This window comes from Athene cunicularia (assembly GCF_003259725.1).
Source record: "Athene cunicularia isolate RWA chromosome 3 unlocalized genomic scaffold, athCun1 chr3_part1, whole genome shotgun sequence".
NCBI classification, from domain to species: Eukaryota; Metazoa; Chordata; class Aves; order Strigiformes; family Strigidae; genus Athene; species Athene cunicularia.
This window is the reverse complement of record NW_020799097.1, coordinates 13,568,741-13,586,198: the sequence shown is the minus strand read 5'-3', so window position 1 is coordinate 13,586,198 and position 17,458 is coordinate 13,568,741. Positions and strand designations below refer to the sequence as shown.

At 37.9% G+C, this 17,458-nt stretch overlaps 1 protein-coding gene across 1 annotated transcript in view; it reads right to left on the bottom strand.

Moving 5' to 3' along the window:
• Positions 1–15,893: 15,893 nt before the first annotated feature.
• NBAS (neuroblastoma amplified sequence) overlaps positions 15,894–17,458 on the bottom strand; it is a 186,939-nt gene continuing 185,374 nt past the window's right edge. Inside the window, exon 52 of the mRNA XM_026846497.1 lies at positions 15,894–16,169. Coding sequence (XP_026702298.1) covers positions 15,894–16,169 — 276 coding nt within the window. The remainder of the gene's footprint in view (positions 16,170–17,458) is intronic.

Here is a 17,458-nt window from a genome sequence, read left to right as displayed (position 1 = left end):
CAGAAAAGATAAGTTCCTTGTAACTCTGCTTATCATGAAATAAATTAGTTAGGAGACAGAGGTTTCAATGAACAACAGACCGATAAGGCTAGTGCTTGTATCACACAAATTGCACAACTGAAACTGTTAAAAATAATGTAGTTGACAGACATACATATAAATATCAAGTATTGGGAGTGTTGGGAAAAATTACAGTATCTGAATAAATGCCAGAGTTTTACTTATATTCTTAAACTGAATTACACTACAACATTGTTTATTTTTCTCTGTGGAAGGACAGGATGATTTCTTCACAGCAGGTCTCTAATGTTGGGTGTGTCATGAATATGCCATGAAGAGAGGTCATGCCTCCAAAATCTTTGAGAGTTAAAAAGTGTATGGACACAAAGATTTGGTTGATGTGATCAAAGATTCCCCCCCCTCAAAAAAAAAAAAAAAAAAAAAAAAAATCAGTTAGACAGCGAAAGGGGAGGAAAATAAAAAACATATTAAAAAAATAAAATAAAGGGCATGAGTAAGTGCTCAGTTATCTAAAAAAAAAAAAAAAAGGGTTGATCTTTGCAGCCTAGGAACTTATGCTAGGATCTTATTGTACTCCAAATGATCTAGGCAAGATCATCATAACACAGCAGAATTTTCAGAGTACTAAAACCGTGAATGTGAGAAGCCACAGGAGAATCTGGTGAATGTGAAAAGCACCAGGAGCAACTGGTGATACAATGTCAGGTAAAACTCAGTTTTGAGAAATACAAATCAATGTATCTACTCATAGTGATGGTCTGTGAATTAGATATTACTAATGAAGAAGAAGATTCCATTAGGGAACAAAAAAAAAAAAAAAAGGCAATTTGCTTCAACAAAGCTGACCTTCTCAAAAAAAAAGAAGAAAAAAAAGAAAATCAGAGTTAACCCATGTGCATAGCTGTGGATTTCTGTGCATGACAGGGGAAAAAAAAAAAAAGATTAGTGTGGTAGCAAAGAGGAAAGAGGGGAGCAAAACCAAGTGAGAAGAGGGGAGCAAAACCGAGAGATATAATAGACAATTTTATAAGACCAAAAAAACCCAACAAGTATAGCATTCATTGGCAAAGGAAAGTAAATAACAAATGATGAGAACTTAAATATTCAGTGTCTTTTTTCTCCAATTTTCCTAAGAAAAATTAAGTATGACTAGATAGTAAACACAATTAGCATTTGTAACTGGCAATAATAAAACAAGCCAAAACAATGCAAGTTTTCCTTAAAGGTTTTCTAAGTATCTGATATCTGAAAGAAAGTGAGAAAGATAGGAAACAAATATTTTGTAAGCTAGTAGATGATATTAACATGACAAGAAATATAAAAGTGGATTGTCTAAAATACATGGTGTTGCACTAATTAAAATTACATCCCTGACAGGGCTATCACACTAGTGGGAAGAAGTTTAACATAAGCATCTTGCTTTTAGTAAAGCTTCCAGCATTTAAAATCTATATAGGAAAATTAAGGATATATAATTTAGGTGAAGTTAATATTAAATGCCTGCACAACCAATTGAAAATAATAAGAAAACAACATGTTCATAGAATAGTTATTAATAGCTACTTTTAGCCTGAAAATTAGGGAGATGAAATGGAAGATCTGTCACAGGTTTTGAAATATATTCTAAATTTCTGGTAGTGATGTGGTTGATAAAGCAGAAATAATTTGTGGATGCTGCAAATGCCTTAAAGATTCTCAAGGACATGGTTAAAGCCTCTTATCAAAGAAATACCATGAAATCTAACCAAAAAGATGGTACACCTGAGAAAGAAGAATTAAAGATGTAAATACAAAAAATGAGAATAACTTTACTCAACACTACTGCAGAAACATAGGTTGAATTATAGCAAACCACAAACAAGTTGAGAACATGAGTTCAGAGCAAAAGTAATTCTGGAATGAAGGAAAAGAGTTGCATGAAGGCCATGAAAAAGTTCTGCTCTGCCAAGTATTGACAAGACCATAACTATGGTACAATATTTCAAATATAATTTGACAAATCAAGGAGAAACCAAAGGAAGTGTTTAAAAAGTAAGAGGGGGGGGGGGAAAAATAGAAAAAAACCCAAAGATACATCTTTTTAAACCAGACAAGATTATTTTAAACAGCCTTTCAAACTATAAAAGATCATAATAATGAAGGAGGTAACATTGAGATATTATCCAAGATGTTAAGAGTTAATTTGAAGAGGGATATTTTTCTATTATAGTTTTAGGAAAATTAAACAAAACAAAGCTTTTCAACATGATGACGGCTAAGTACTAAGACTAATTATCTGTGGAGAGTACCTAGCACTGCTTCTAATTTGGTCTCTACTATTGTCAAATCACTGCTTGAAACAGAGTGGCAGGGTAAATACCCAATAATGTAGAGCCTAGTTTCTGTCTGTTGTCCCTGGTTTGACTTTCTCATTGTTCAAGATGTTTGACCTGGTTTCTCTTTGGGAATGACTGGGATGAGAAAGGATTGATCTCTGCAGGGAATATATTCGTACCATATATATTGCAATTGCTTATTTACAAGAGGCTGTGAAAGATATTTTTAAAATAATGAACTTTAAGGGCAAGCATTGGCTTTGTGCTAAATGCATCAGACTTTGATTTCTCCCATGTTAACACTGAAAATAACACAGCAGCAGAGTGGCAGTAGCACAGTCTGCTACTTCCTCCAGAGTTTAAAAGGGCATTGTTTTTCCAAGGTTTTGCATTCTAGATAGCAGATTTCATTACCTCAACAAAGCCTTTTGCACTGTTATGTCAAATAAGATATCAGAATATCCATGAAAACTTGGATTTGAAGTCAGAGAAAATATATATCTCAAAGTCCAGGTGTAGCTGTGAGGAAAAGGCTTAATTAGCAGAGACAGATGCATCTCAAGAGTTCATGATGCATAAGGATAAAATGATGCTTGACAAAACTTAGACAGCTAGAATCTTTAAGTATTCAATAGAAAAAGGTTTCTCTCACATTTTGCAGAAACAAACAAAGCTTTGCACTGCAAATTGAGCTACAGATTTTCTAGAAAGTTGATGATGGTGAATATGGGGTGGGAAGGTAGGATCACTAACAGGATTACAGAACAGGAAAAGTGCACATCTGAAGCAGGGAAAAACCCCAGGGAACTCTGTGCTCACAGGACAAGGGGCTTCATGTTCTTCACTGCAGAAAGGTGACAGGACTCAGGACTATAGCAAGGACTTGTATGTTCAGTGTCAAGATTTTTAAGAAATCTCTCCCATGTAAATGTATTCCCTGTTAGGGATAAGCTTTTTTATTAGGTGCCTACAGAGAGGGAACTGGTAAAAAATAATAAATAAATAAAAAATATCATGCATGTCTAATTTGGCTGCCATAGTGTGTAGGACTTTATAATATTTTATAACGGTGTACAAGTTGACACTGGATGCCATTTCTGCCTGCATTCTGCAAAACCAACCAGGTTGGAAGCTGTCTAATCATAATAGTGTGGGGATAAGCTTGAAAGAACATTAAACCAATAAGCCACATCAGTAGTCCAAAAGAAAAATCTAAACCTAAGACATGGACTGATCCTCTGTCCAAGGACACCCAACACTGGCCCAGCTGAAAAATCTCAGGGGAGAAATCTCATGGCAGTCAATATGTTCCTTTGAAAGCCCCCTGGAACCCCACTGTAATGGGAGTTCTAGGCTTTGTCCCTCTCCTAACCCTACTCTTGACCACCAGTGTACCCAAGGGTCTGGCTGAGCCTCAGCCATGGATCTCCAGGTGGTCCAAACAAAAAAGTTCTCCAGGAATAACTCTCTCTGCTGCCTACCTTTTCCCCAGGCAGCCTCTCCTTGGCTCCCCTCCAGCTGCAGCTCCAGGTTTAAGGTGAGGGGAGGGAAATGGGGCACTGCAGTGCTGCACTGCTGAGCTACACGCTCTGGGACCTGAGCCTCTCCCTCTAGCTCAGCTCTCTACCTAGGACCATTCAGACCTGAGACCTCGGACTTAGAGAAATCACCACACCTAAGTGGGAAAGGAGACGTCAAGACAGAGTTTTGTTAACCTCTACCTTTTCACAGGAACAGCAGACACCATGTTCACCTTTTTACGAGAAAGAGCTTTAACTCACCTTTTCACTGGCAGCCTACCTACAGAAGGTTGGAGAAACCCAACCATTTCAAACAAGTTAAGAAAAAGCACCATATGGAGTTAGTTCCAGCCCAGACAGAAATCATTGCCAAATCAAAGCACAGAGCTAATGCATCTGTGTAACATCATCTAATTACTGGCAGATAGATTATTTCACAGTATCCTCCCAGGCCAAGTCATAAACGATTCACAAACATGCTTTAGGATACAAACCATTAATTCATAGCACTGGGGTCTGAAGCTCTTTTCATTTTATTCTAAACATCTGTAAAGGAGAATTTTGCTACTATACACAGGGATATCTATGGAATTTAAATATCACAGATTCTGATGCACTTCTATTACCATCTTGTCTTCCTTTTGCAAAAAATTAGGTCTTTAGCTAAGTAATCCAGAAGCAAAACAATAGCTTGCATTAGGCTTTTAAATCCTCTTAGCCAAATGAATAGATTAATGAAATATACTAGGAGCTCAGAAAAGTAACAGGTTTTGGTAAGTAGTCTAGAGAATAAAACATGTAAAAATAGCCATTCGAATATTTGAAATAAGAAAAAAACAGTAAAAACCTACTGCAAGTAACTCAAACACGAAAAACTAGGCTTCTTTCATTAATTTAATTTTCCATCGCAAATGTCGGGAATAGCTCTAAAAAGATCAATCTTCTGCCATTCTTTCAGGCCCATAATGTTTGAACCCCTCAGATGGTTTACACTGATGCTAAAGAGGAGAACTGGGATAGGCACCCATAAATGAAGTAACTACACGACCACTCAGAAATTAAATGTAATGCTTACATAAAAATAATTTACCTCTCTAATCCATCTTCTCTCCACTTTGTCCTCTGACTTCTTAATAAGAAGTAAAAAGATGAGCCAAAATGCCTGCTCTTTCATCTGGCACATCTCTGGGGAAAGCATCCATGATCTGGCTGAGGGTACATTTCCTAGTGGGTACAGACTGACCAGGCAGTAAAGTCTCTGGACAACCACCTTCTTTTCATTCATAAACTCTACAAATAGGAAGCTGAATACATAAGTGTAGTCTTAGCAAAAGTGGTGTCAATAAGGTGTCCTACAGAGTCACTGGAAAGAAAGAACACAATTCAAATCTTGGTTGGTTCAGTCAATCATAGAGATAGACATCCTCTCTACTAGACTGTAGGATTAGGTCACTCCTAAAAGGATTTCAAAAAGCAACTACCAAAAATATGTTAATAAACTTAGAGACAGTTTTGATACAAAGACCTTGGCTCATTTCAGATTGTTTAATTTTTGGCAATGTCAAAAGCTGCACATCACTGGAACTGCAAGAGTAGCAACAACTGCTACAATTCTCCAGGCCAATATGGAAAAATACTGGCATACTGCAAGAGTCACACAAGCAACCACAAAGTCCTCCATCTGCCCCACAGTTTACTTTTTATAGTTCACTATGCAAACCAGTAACTGCAAAGAACAGGTAAGGGAAATTTCATCCCATAAGGTCAATGTCTCAAAGTTACAAATGTATTAAGCAATGCAAACTGATTTTCAGATCTTAGGAGCTGGGAAACCTGACAGCTCCAAGAACTGAAAGCTAACACTCTTGACATCAAACACCCCCAAAATGTTATTTTCCACAGCAATACTAAATACTAGTCTTTAATAGAGGGGAGAGCTCAGGCCTCGGGTTAAGACAATCTCATCAGTAAAGTAAGGCTTTGAAATGCTGGCTGTCAACCACCACCTCCCACACACGGTTGTGTGATGCTTCTCCATAATCTTCAGTGGCAGCTCTGTAAACACTGAAGGTTGTGTTATTCAAACTTATCCTAGGGGTGCCAGGAATTATACCACACTTTCCCACGCAGTTATGGTGCTGCTTTGTCTATGGATGTTCCTCTGGTTAAGCCTTTGTAGATCTGAAAATCCGTAGAGTGTAGAGGTGTTTTAGGATTACAAGATCCAGTTTAATGATTTCTGTTCACCTGAAGATTTAATCCTGAATTATTGATAAGTGATTAAAACCAAAAGCTGAAACTAGCAGCTTGGTAACACAATAATGAAAGGATATCTTCCCAAATAATTAGTTGTTGGTACCGATTGGTTTTCTCTTGGACAGATTACATCCATAGGACAAAAGATTGGACTGTTGTTGCAAGCCAGGAAAAATATGTACTCTGTGCTGTCAGAGGCCTCTCCCAACAACATAGAACAGCATTAAATCCTTGCGAAAAATCTCAAATGCCACAAAATGCCATGAAAAACAAGATGCAGAACAATGCCAGTGTCTTGGTCACAGCAATAGCAGGATATTTAACAGAGAAGTGATTTTGCTCCCTGTATTGCTCCACTGTTGATAATTGTAAGGACTTTGAGCTTTTTCCAATATGGATACACTGAGATCAGTGAGCATCTGAGAAAACTAGGAAACTCTTTAGAAGGTTCTCTCTGCATTTCAGGTCTGAAATTAAACAGGCTGAGCTGCAGCTACTTGTCCTTTGCTGTGTATATACATCTTTCAGAATTTAGGTGTGTTAATCTACAATAAAGCCAAAACTAAGATGTTGGCATAAGTACCACCTGTGCTCTCTTCTCTTACTTCTCTGACTTTTCATCTTACAGGCTGGAAAAAACAACTTTTTAAGTCAGTAATAACTCACTACATTTAAAGCAGGATCTTGCAGTACAGAGAAGTTATCAAAAATACCAACTATTTTTAGAGGCCTCATGTGGGCAACTGAAAAGTATTTTATTGGCATTTCATGAAATTAGATGTAAATGTGTTGAAAAGCTCCTGCAGCTAGTAAAGTGCTAAGTGCAAAAGTTATTTTTCCTTTACCCTTTCTTTTTTCAATACTGCCAATGTTATACATAATTATGATTATGAAATGATAAGAAAAAATTCTTTCTGGTTTCAGAAAGAACTGATGGCTTTACAATGACTTCTGCAAACTAATGAGTCAAAACCAAGTCTCTTCCTCTGTTTTCACTCCTAAATATTGCTTGACATTTACTGAAATGTGAAGAAATACCCTATTTTTCACATCCCCTCTTGAAAAGTTACTAAGAAGTTCTGAAATAAATTCCTGTTCATTCCTAAATAGAGATGGCTCTTAAAGATTTTTTTTCTCATTATTCCTTCATTTTCTTTGAAAGAAAGTCATATTGCCCAGATCTAGGGCATAAACAGAGCACTGACACTTAACCAGAGGCAGTGTATCCTTCCTAGCCTGTAGTATTTTTCCCTGCTAGCTGGCACATAAGACCAACCTTTTGTTTGAGTTAAGAATCATTAGTTAAAGATGGTGAAAGAAACAAACCCAGTGTGGTGAACAAAATTAAAAAGACATCTTCACCTTGGTATGGTTCATATCGGTAAGACCAAGATGTTGTTGAGCAGAATCCATGCAAAGATCAAGTTATCACGATGCCTTCACTGCTTTTCTCTAAGCAATCATGTTTGACACATAATGTACATATTCTGTTGCATACAGGTTCAGTGCTTTCACAGTATGAGTCTTTACTAGGGCCTCCAGGGACTACCACCATAATAAATACTGCACTCTAAAAGCAAAATGATCTGAAGGCATCAACAGCTAATTAAAAAACTTACAGCTTTAATTACAAATGGTGGCTCGTAGTTCCCTTCATTCATTTACCTTTGCTCATTACTCATGTCTATATCAAGATATACTACTTTCATTCCTCTCCAGACCAAGACCCTCAAACTCCTGAATTGTATGCGTTAATTAAAATGTTTTAGAAAACCTCAGTTAGTCTGAGCTGTTTGGTGTGGTCATGATAGATGTTTTTCCATCATTATGAACAAGTAAATAACCTAACCACACCATTTAAATATTTACCTAGGAGTTCCCTTCTTCTGGAGATCTATCAAGCCATTGAAGAGATAGATTATACTTGGATATGAAGCTAACAACAACCCAAAACTTATCTTTAAATATTTTGAATCTTGAACCATCTCAAACTGGACCTTACCTGATATGGGAAGCCATATCTCACAATCAATTTGAGGTTTTCATTCACATATGTCCAGCAATTTTGAACATTTTAAGAAAGTGCCAAAGACCAAAAAAATAAAAAATCAAAAAAATCACATCTTAGGTGCATTTTTGCTCCTGAACAGCTGTAGCATTTATAGCTCCAAAGTCCAAAATGGCCTGGGCTGGTTTTTGCCCCACTTTTCTCTGCCATGTCTTTACCAGAAGCAACATTTAAAACAGCTCTATGACAAATATTCATTAAGAACTTAAATGAATGGAAGATGTCACAAAAAGGACCCAGACTTTAAATTGCACTACCATTCCCTTTTCAAGATTATACAGGATTCAGTCTATATGTATTTCATATATATATATATACTGAAAGTTGCATTCTGAGATTGTTGCGTCTTTTTTCCTCTATAGCCAGAACCAGTGCAGACGGTACTACCAGATTAATTATGATGACCCCCCATCGCTTTCATTCGCAGTTAGTGTTCGGTATTGTTCTCCCATTTAGACTAAACTCCTGCTTATTTGTTTTCAAGCATTACCTTTTTATTTTTAAACAGCATACATCTGTTTTGCTCATTAGAATAAATATTTTACATGCACATTATGTAAATAAAGATTCTCACAGAAAAAGGCTGTCATACATTTTTTTTGTATCTGGGTTGCAAAGGACATTGGACTATAAATTAGAGCTCTGTGTGAAGCTGGTTTCCCTGTTACCATGCCCCGCAAGCAAGGGAGCCTAGCAGGGTAGACTAAGAGGACTTTCAGAGAGAGGGTGTCAGCACAGCTTGGCATAAAAGGCTGATTTCAGAGGGAGAGGAATACACATTAAGCAGACAATTCAGTTTTAATGGTAATCACATTTTTTATGTTAAAGTTTATATACACTGACTTTCACCATTAAGTCGTCTTTCCCTCAGAGATTAACTAATTGTTTCCCTCTTTTTCCTTATAAATAGTGCACCAGGTCTACTATTTTATTACCTTTGTGCCTTGATGAAAGAGGCTGACTTGAACCAACTGCTATCAGGAAACATTTTAGCATTTCTTATCATCAGAAGAATGAACTTGGTGTAATACTCAGCTTTGCCAGTTAGGCATGCTGACCAGCGTTTTCAGCTTCTACAGCTGCTTTCAATAAAAACCACATATAAATTGATTATACGTTGTATTGGGTTTGATTATACATTGTCTTGGTATCAGGGGGGCTACAGGGGTGGCTTCTGTGAGAAGCTGTCAGAAGCTCCCCCATTCTGATAGAGCCAAGGCCAGCTGGCTCCAAGATGGACCCACAGTTGGCCAAGGCTGAGCCCATCAGCAATACTTCTGAGATAACATATTCAAGAAGGGGGAGAACACCTGTGCAACTGCAGTCAGATGGAGGAGTGAGAGTATGTGAGAAACAACTCTGCAGACACCAGGGTGAATGAAGGAGGGGCAGGAGGTGCTCCCGGCACTGGAGCAGAAATTCCCCCACGCCTGTGGTGCAGCCCATGGGGAGGTCGCTGTGCCCTGTGCCCAGGGAGGGAACGGTGGTGCAGACACACACCTGCAGCCCGTGGGGGACCCCACGCCGGAGCAGGTGGATGCCCGAAGGAGGCTGTGACCCTGCAGAAAGCCTGAGCTGGGGCAGGCTCCTGGCAGGACCTGTGGCCCCATGGAGAGAGGAGCCCCCGCTGGAGCAGGTTTGCTGTCAGGACTTGTGACCCCATGGGGGACCCGCGCTGGGGCAGCTTGTGAGGAACTGTCACTTGTGGGAAGGATCCACATTAGAGAAGTTCATGGAGGACTGTCTCCTGTGGGAGGGACCCCACACTGGAGCAGGGGAAGTGCGTGAGGAGTCCTCCCCTGAGGAGGAAAGAGCAGCAGAGACAGTGGGTGATGAACTGACCACAACACCCATTCCCCATCCCCCTGTGCAGCTCAGGGTGGGAGGACATAGAGAAAGTCGGGAGTAAATCTGAAACTGGGAAGAAGGGAGGGTTGGGCAGAAAGTGTTTTAAGGTTTGGTCTTATGTTTCATTATCCTAATTTGAGTTGATCGGTAATAAATTAAATTAACTTTTTTCCCCAAGTCTGTTTTGCCCATGACTGTAATTGGTGAATGATCTCTCCCTGTCCTTATCTTAACCCATGGGCCTTTTGTTGTATTTTCTCTCCCCTGTCCAGCTGAGGGAGGGAGTGATAGAGTGGCTTTGGTGGGCACCTGGCATCCAGCTAGGGTCGTTCTGCCACATGTATAAAAAAATTTCCACTAACTACCACGTATCTGGTATTGATAAGCAATAGAGGAAGCTGGGGTTTGGAAATGATACAGCTGTGCAATAGGGAAGCTGTTGCAGTCTCTGCCATCCACTCCGATGCAGCTTCAGAAAGCACAGTCTTTCTTTTTAGGTAGAAATGCTGTCCAGGTTGTCAGATCTAGCTATGAGTGAGCTGGATGTAACCTCAGACTTTATCTTCTGTTTGCACAGCTTACTGTATCCTATGAAGGTTCAGTCAACATGATAAAATACCTTGCTTTGTTCAAACAGCACAGTCATTAGCATGAGCACCAAGCCATCCCCTTTGTTAGCCAACCCCAAAGCAAGTGAAGAAAAATGACAGATGGAATTTATCACTATAAGAAGAAATAAAAGTAAATAAGATTTCTGTATTTCTGAATGTCATGGTAGTCAGAGAGGTTTAGAAAGGAATTTTTTTTTTTTTTCTATAAAGTCTTAGCTTATAATTACCTACCAAAAATACTGGTTGTAGTTAAAAAAAAACCCTCTCCTAAGCACTAAGGAAAGATAAGGCTCTGCCCTTGTGTTGCTAAAGTCTTCCTGCTCTATGATGGGATGCTCATTCACTCTGGAAACTCAGTACTCCATCTCCACCTAGTGCAACAGAGCATCACTGAGGACAACACACAGAAGTTTAAGGCACTGAGCTCTTGTCAGAACCATGTCAGCAGATGATATAACCAAGCTAAACGAAAAAGCCAGTTTCTTACCATCCATAGGACCTGTAGCTACTCTTATGCCTTTGTATATGTGCCTCATCTTCAGCAAAGTGAGCTAACTGTTTTGAAGTGCATGCAGTTGCTAGAGAGACTCAAGTTTACTATTTTCTGTGCCTACAAAAGGGGACCAATAGAAAAGGTGTGAGAGTGCTGTTGAAGACGTCTTTGAATGAGGGATGGATGGAAAACTGTTGAAAGTCTTCATGAAACATACTGTCTGGGTGATCATCTGGTAAATGGACTTCAGTGTGTAACTAGAAAATGTACATGAGAAAAATAATCTTTAAAATCCCATATAAAGTAATGTAAGCTCAGATGACTGCTACCAATGTGGAAAGAGAGCTGAGTCAAACCAAATAATCCTACTAAACACTATCTCAAGTGCTCAGTAATCAACAAACTGGAAAACATTTTTATGCCACTAGAGGAACCTTTGGTGCGTCTGCAACATTTGATGCAAGGCATGACTCGCTCCTCCCTTTCATGTCTCAAAAAATATAGTGAAAAATATAGAGATACATAAAGAGGGTGACCAAAGGTTACAGAAAAATGACTAAAGTACACTAGGACTCAACAGGTTGGAAAAGAAAGAAGACTGAGTGTATTAGAAGTCCATAAAAACAGAGGGTGGACAGTGATTTGTTTATTCTGATACAAGAAGTAGGAACATCCTTTGAAACAAATGAAACATGAAAACGTATAAATAATGGAGGTGGCTCTACTGATAGACAAGTTTATGACAAGTTGGGCATACAGATCGAGTCATATAACCTTGGAAATGAGACAAGTCTCAGGGCTTTACTGAAAATGTGTACCCTCTTTTAAAAGTACTAGAATTTAGAAACCAGAAGATTTTAAGTAGGAAACGTGGCAGACATGATGGCCAATGCTACAATAATAAATCAGTTTTGAAGGTGGAACACATCTAGTTTTGTGTTCATTCCCTTCCTTCACAATCTCTCAGTCTATCATCAATCAGTACGATAAACCAGCAAGGTGTTAGATGCTACATGCTGTGTGTTTTGCAGTGAAATATAACCCTAGCAAAATTCTTGCTTTAGCTCCCTTTTTCACTTCAATTGCTGTCACTGTTCCGATGTCGCCCTGCCCTTGATTTGGTCTCCAGCTAGAGCCTCTTGTTCGGTACTCACCTGTTGACAGATGAATGCATGTAAAATCTTCAATTCCTATGCGGTTTGTTGTCATCCTATGCTTCTGCAGGAGCAACACACTGGGAGAAGAGCTGGCTGGGTGGTAACCCCACTATTGCTCTCAGCAGCAAACAGCCCAAGGTTTCATCTAGCATCTCGTTTTGTGGGTAACAGAGGCACAGTTACTGTCGGTGTACTGTTTTGTGAAATCTGACCTTGTACAGAATGCTTGCCTACTTTGCTGGGTTTCGAGGGAAGTAGAGGTAAATAAAACAAACTAGAAAAACCATTGTCAAGTAGTTCTTACCTCTATGATGAAAATACCCATATTCTATGGCCATCCACGCAAAGCATCTTCCCACGATGCAGAATGTCAAAAAACAATAAATAACAAAAAGAATCATCATACAAGGAAAATAACCAAATGACACGTAGCCACCCCACTCACTGAATTGCAGTTTTGTTTATCAATACAAAAGTATGTACTCTGCATCTGTTACAATGACGTAGAGTCTCCGCTTATGATTTCCACCAGAGAAAGAAATTGTGAATTATGATCTTGCTTCCCTAATCTCTGGTTCTACTCATCCAAAAGAAAGGTGATATATTCTGCTGCTTTGCTGCATCTATCATGCAGCAAAAAGCTCCTCAAAGATGCAACACTATCAGTGTTTCTCAGCAAAAAAGAGGACTGATTGCCCTAGAAAGCATTGCTTCTGGAGACACAACTGAACTCTTTATTCACCTGCTTTGGGGAGCACAAGCATCTTCAGTGCATGGATTTGTTTTCGGTTAAAAAAAAAGTCTGCTCATGCTGTATTCTGAACAGATCCCACCTGCAAATCAAACAGACAAACCAAACTGTTCAGCATCTTATTAATTACTATTAATAATAACAAGGCTTCTAAATCTTTTTAAGAATAAACAAACAAACAAGCAACACAAATCCAAAACCAATGCAAAAGCATTTGTTAGTGTATCTTGGTCACTCCCAGACCCCCAAATGCTATTCTGCATACAGAAGATAATAAAAGGCTGGCACTGGGATACAAATATTCTTGTTACATGCCTCTTCTTTTTCCCTTAAATTTTACTTTATTTGCAACGCACACTAATGTAGGCTGATAATTTCAAATTATATACTAAAAATGTTTCTTATAGATAGAAGTTTTGAGCACAGAATAAATCAGTAGTCCTGGCTACAGGGAAAATATTTATCATGGATTTGTAAAGACAGCAAAATAGAAAATGGACAAAAGATCACTAACACTTATTAGAGCTCTATCTACAACTCAGCTCTAAAGTGACGCTAAACATAAACTTTCCATGATCCTGAATGAGAATAGTCAGAAAAATCTAGCACTGAATTTACTAACATGAGAACAAAACATGCAACTGACCAAAATGATCCATTGTACAGTACAGAAGTATCTTCTACAGAATAATCCAAGCTTCTCTTGCTGGGGGTATGCCTTCTGGTTGTGCCTGCATCTACTGATTTCCAGTTACACTGCCGGGTTTTAATTTTTCCTTTTTCTCTGCAATATATATTATATTACTAGTCTGGGGCTCTTGGGACTGCTAACATAAGAGAACAGAATTAAGGCAATAGAGCTGAATGATATAAATTTGAATTTAGTATATATGTCAGATACATGCATGAGAGAACCTTCCGTAAAGGACAGCTGGGACCAACAAGTACAAAAAATAAGTTAACAATCTGAAGAATTAAAGCATTATTCAAAATCTTAAGAATCCTATATAAGGTGGGAACTAAGGCTAATATCTGAACTATTTTGAACAGTCACTAAAAGCTGTTAAAACAAAGCATATCCAAGTCAAAGATGATACTAATGAGTCAGTTTTGTTTCCACAAATGTCATCACCCATTTAAAATCCTGAAGCCTAGGAAATAATTCACTAACAAATTTGTAATGGAATTGCTACTTCAAGCTTTTAATTCACTCTTCTTCCTTCTTTATGATTTAGGCTGACACTTAGGAAAAAGGAGGATTTTGTAAACTATTGTCTCAATAATAGTCAGCTTATTACTATATTGCATAGCGAAGGGGATGGCTATCCCAAAGAGCAGAAAGCTCAGATAAGAGTGTTATAACTGAAACACAGAGCAACTGCACTTGAACTGGATCCCTCTTCTGTTGCCAGATTTTGACTATTACCAGTGTTAATGGATTCATTGCCAGCAGCTGTACTGTAGACATGGTACAGTCAGCTAAATCAGCTGTTGGTGATGCAGCTGCTGAACTGCAATCACTGCACTACAATGGCTTTTGTGTTCTTTTGGGTTGTGTTTGCTCTGAGGAGGAAAGGCTGTGAGGGACCCAATACCTACAAGAAAGTTATCAAGATGATGGAGCCAGGCTGTTCACAGCATGCATGGTGGGAGGATGAGAGACAAATGACAGAAGCTGAAATAAGAGGTTCAAACAAGAGGGTAAACATAAAAAGCTTTTCAACATGGGAATGACCAAGCAGTGGGACATTCATCCTTGGAGGTTTTCAAGACCCAACTGAATGCAGTCCTGAGCAACCTGGAGGAGGAGGTTAGATTACATTACCTCTAGAGATTGCTTACAACTGCTATTATCCTATGGATCTTATTGTGTGTAATGTTTCTGTATATTATTACATCAAAATTAGATCTGAACACAAGATTAGGCAAAAGATTTACAAATTAATTTTAACAACAAATTCCTATAAACACATGGAGACATCAATCTCTTGTTTATTAACTTGGTATTGCAGTGTAATAGATAGTCCCCTTGTTAAAAAACCTCTGAAAACACTCAGAAATACTTTACCTTATTAAGACAGAAATGCATATAGAAATAAACACACCTATGCAATTTTTCAGAACTCAGGGAAAATATAAGTAAAATCCTTTCAAAGTGCATTCACAAAAGGTATCTACAAATGTTTAGGATTTCAGATGGGGCTTCCAAAATTGTGGAAAAAAATACCTCAAAGACTAGAACTGTCTGCAAGCACAGAAAAGTTCAACTTTCCTAAGGAGAGACATGAATTTCAGAAAAAGGAGCTGAAGAAAGAAAATATTTATCTGTCTAGAAGGAAGAAAAAAAGAGACTACAGTAAATGCAAAATATTTTATTTATTGCAAACAAAAGCTGTGGTAACAACATTGCACAATACCAAATATTAAGATTTTTAAATTCTCAGAAATCACTCTTCACTGTGATTTTTTTTCTCCATATATCTTTATATTTTTACATTAGTTTTACATTATGACAAGAGTAAATTACTTACAGAAATTAAGACAAATCGTATATAACCTGACAGCTTACTAATGTTTCATTTATGTGTCACAGAGTGTAATCATTAAACAGTTTGATCTGAAAAGGATTATCAGATTCAATGCTCTACTAGTCATATAACAGAATGATATGGTCCGCACCAATAATTTTTTTAAACAATTAGAAGTATATGGGAATTCACTAAGTGTGTGCTCTTTGTATTTTCTACAAAATGTAGGTAATAACTAACTTTGTTACTTCACTAGAACAACAATTTCTCCCTTTTATGTAAGATCTCCAGTAAAAAGACAGACAAATGCATAAATCCAACATTTTTAGATCCAATGCTGAACAGCCTGGAGGGCAGTAGTAAAAGTCCTGAGTGCAGGATGAGTCCCTCGATGAGACATCAAGAGAGACCCGGCCTCTGCGCTGAACCCTGCTTCTTTAAGTTGTTTTGCTATTTCCTCTACATCCCAGTCTCCTTCTCCCTGGTTTGCCAGCAAGTGGTCAATAAGGCAAGGATAGAAGGCAGTAGATATGCACTTCACCACTAACTTGGCATTGAGGAGCAAGGAAAGTATTTCAGCATCACAATTGGAATCATCAACCTATGAAGGAAGAAAAATCCAAAGTAATTAAAAATTAATTACCAGATACATCCATCAACCGGAACATGTCATGACTGTTCTAACTGCACAGCGTGACCTTGAAAGCAAGATGAGTATTCCGTATGGATTAACAACAGGGATGCACACTTTGCATATGTCAGAATATATAAAGGTGCATCTTTAACAGTCTCTATCACATTAATATTAATATTTGACCTGCATGAAGTTAAGGAATTAAGATGCTTAACAACCTGGTTAGGATTACATGAACAGCTTTATAGACTTTTCACAGGTTCCCAGCCCTAGTGCAGAATGGACAGCATCATTTATCTCCATATCAAGAATGACACCCTGAGGAGTATATTAAATATATATATATATATATATATATAAAAAATATAGATTATATTAATTTTTGCTCACATAATATTAATATGTGACATTCCTCATATTAATATGATAGGCAACATTTGCAGACTCAGATTTTCCAGAGTTTCAGCACTCACAGCAAAGAAGAGATTTTTAAAACAATACAACTCATATTTTAAAAGGTTTGAAGCACAGAGCTGCTATCTCTGCGAGACATCCTGGATCTCTCAGAAGAATGATACATGAGAGCAGCCTCTTGAAAGTCGTGCCTACAGCTTTACAAATAACACTATAGAATACTTTAATTTCTATTTCAGTTAATTTTAACATGTTTTTCCTGGGTTCCTTGAAATGCAGTGTTGTTTTAATCAGCACAGGTGACTTATCCCTTCAAGAAGTACACTAACACAAATACATATAACAAAAAAAAAAAAGGGTGAAAGTAGGGGTAGACAATAGTATTCAATAGTTGTATCCTATCAAGTTACAAATAAACTAATGAAACTATGCTACGTTTACAAAACAATCTCTCAGTTTTAAAAAAAATAATGATCTGACTGGTTAACCTCTATTTCATTTTCCAGAAAAATTATGTACTACCTTACATCGTTGGTACCAGGGTACCAGCAAGTAATAAAGACCCTTAGATCCAGTGATCCCTGAAGACCAATTCAAGTTCTACACAGGACCACAGGATGTGACTACTGTATACCAAGATTTGGCACTGACACTTGATAGCTGAAATTAAGCAGTTTTTAATCAAATTAGCATCACAAAACTAATTTTAATGTTGATTCTTTTCAGGACAGCATTTAAAGTTTTCTTGTCTCTCTGGTTTAGTTCTAGCTAAAACAGTGCAGAACTTTGCTTCCTTGTGTTCATGTGCAATGGCTGCATCCGCCCCTTGCCCCACTAGTGTC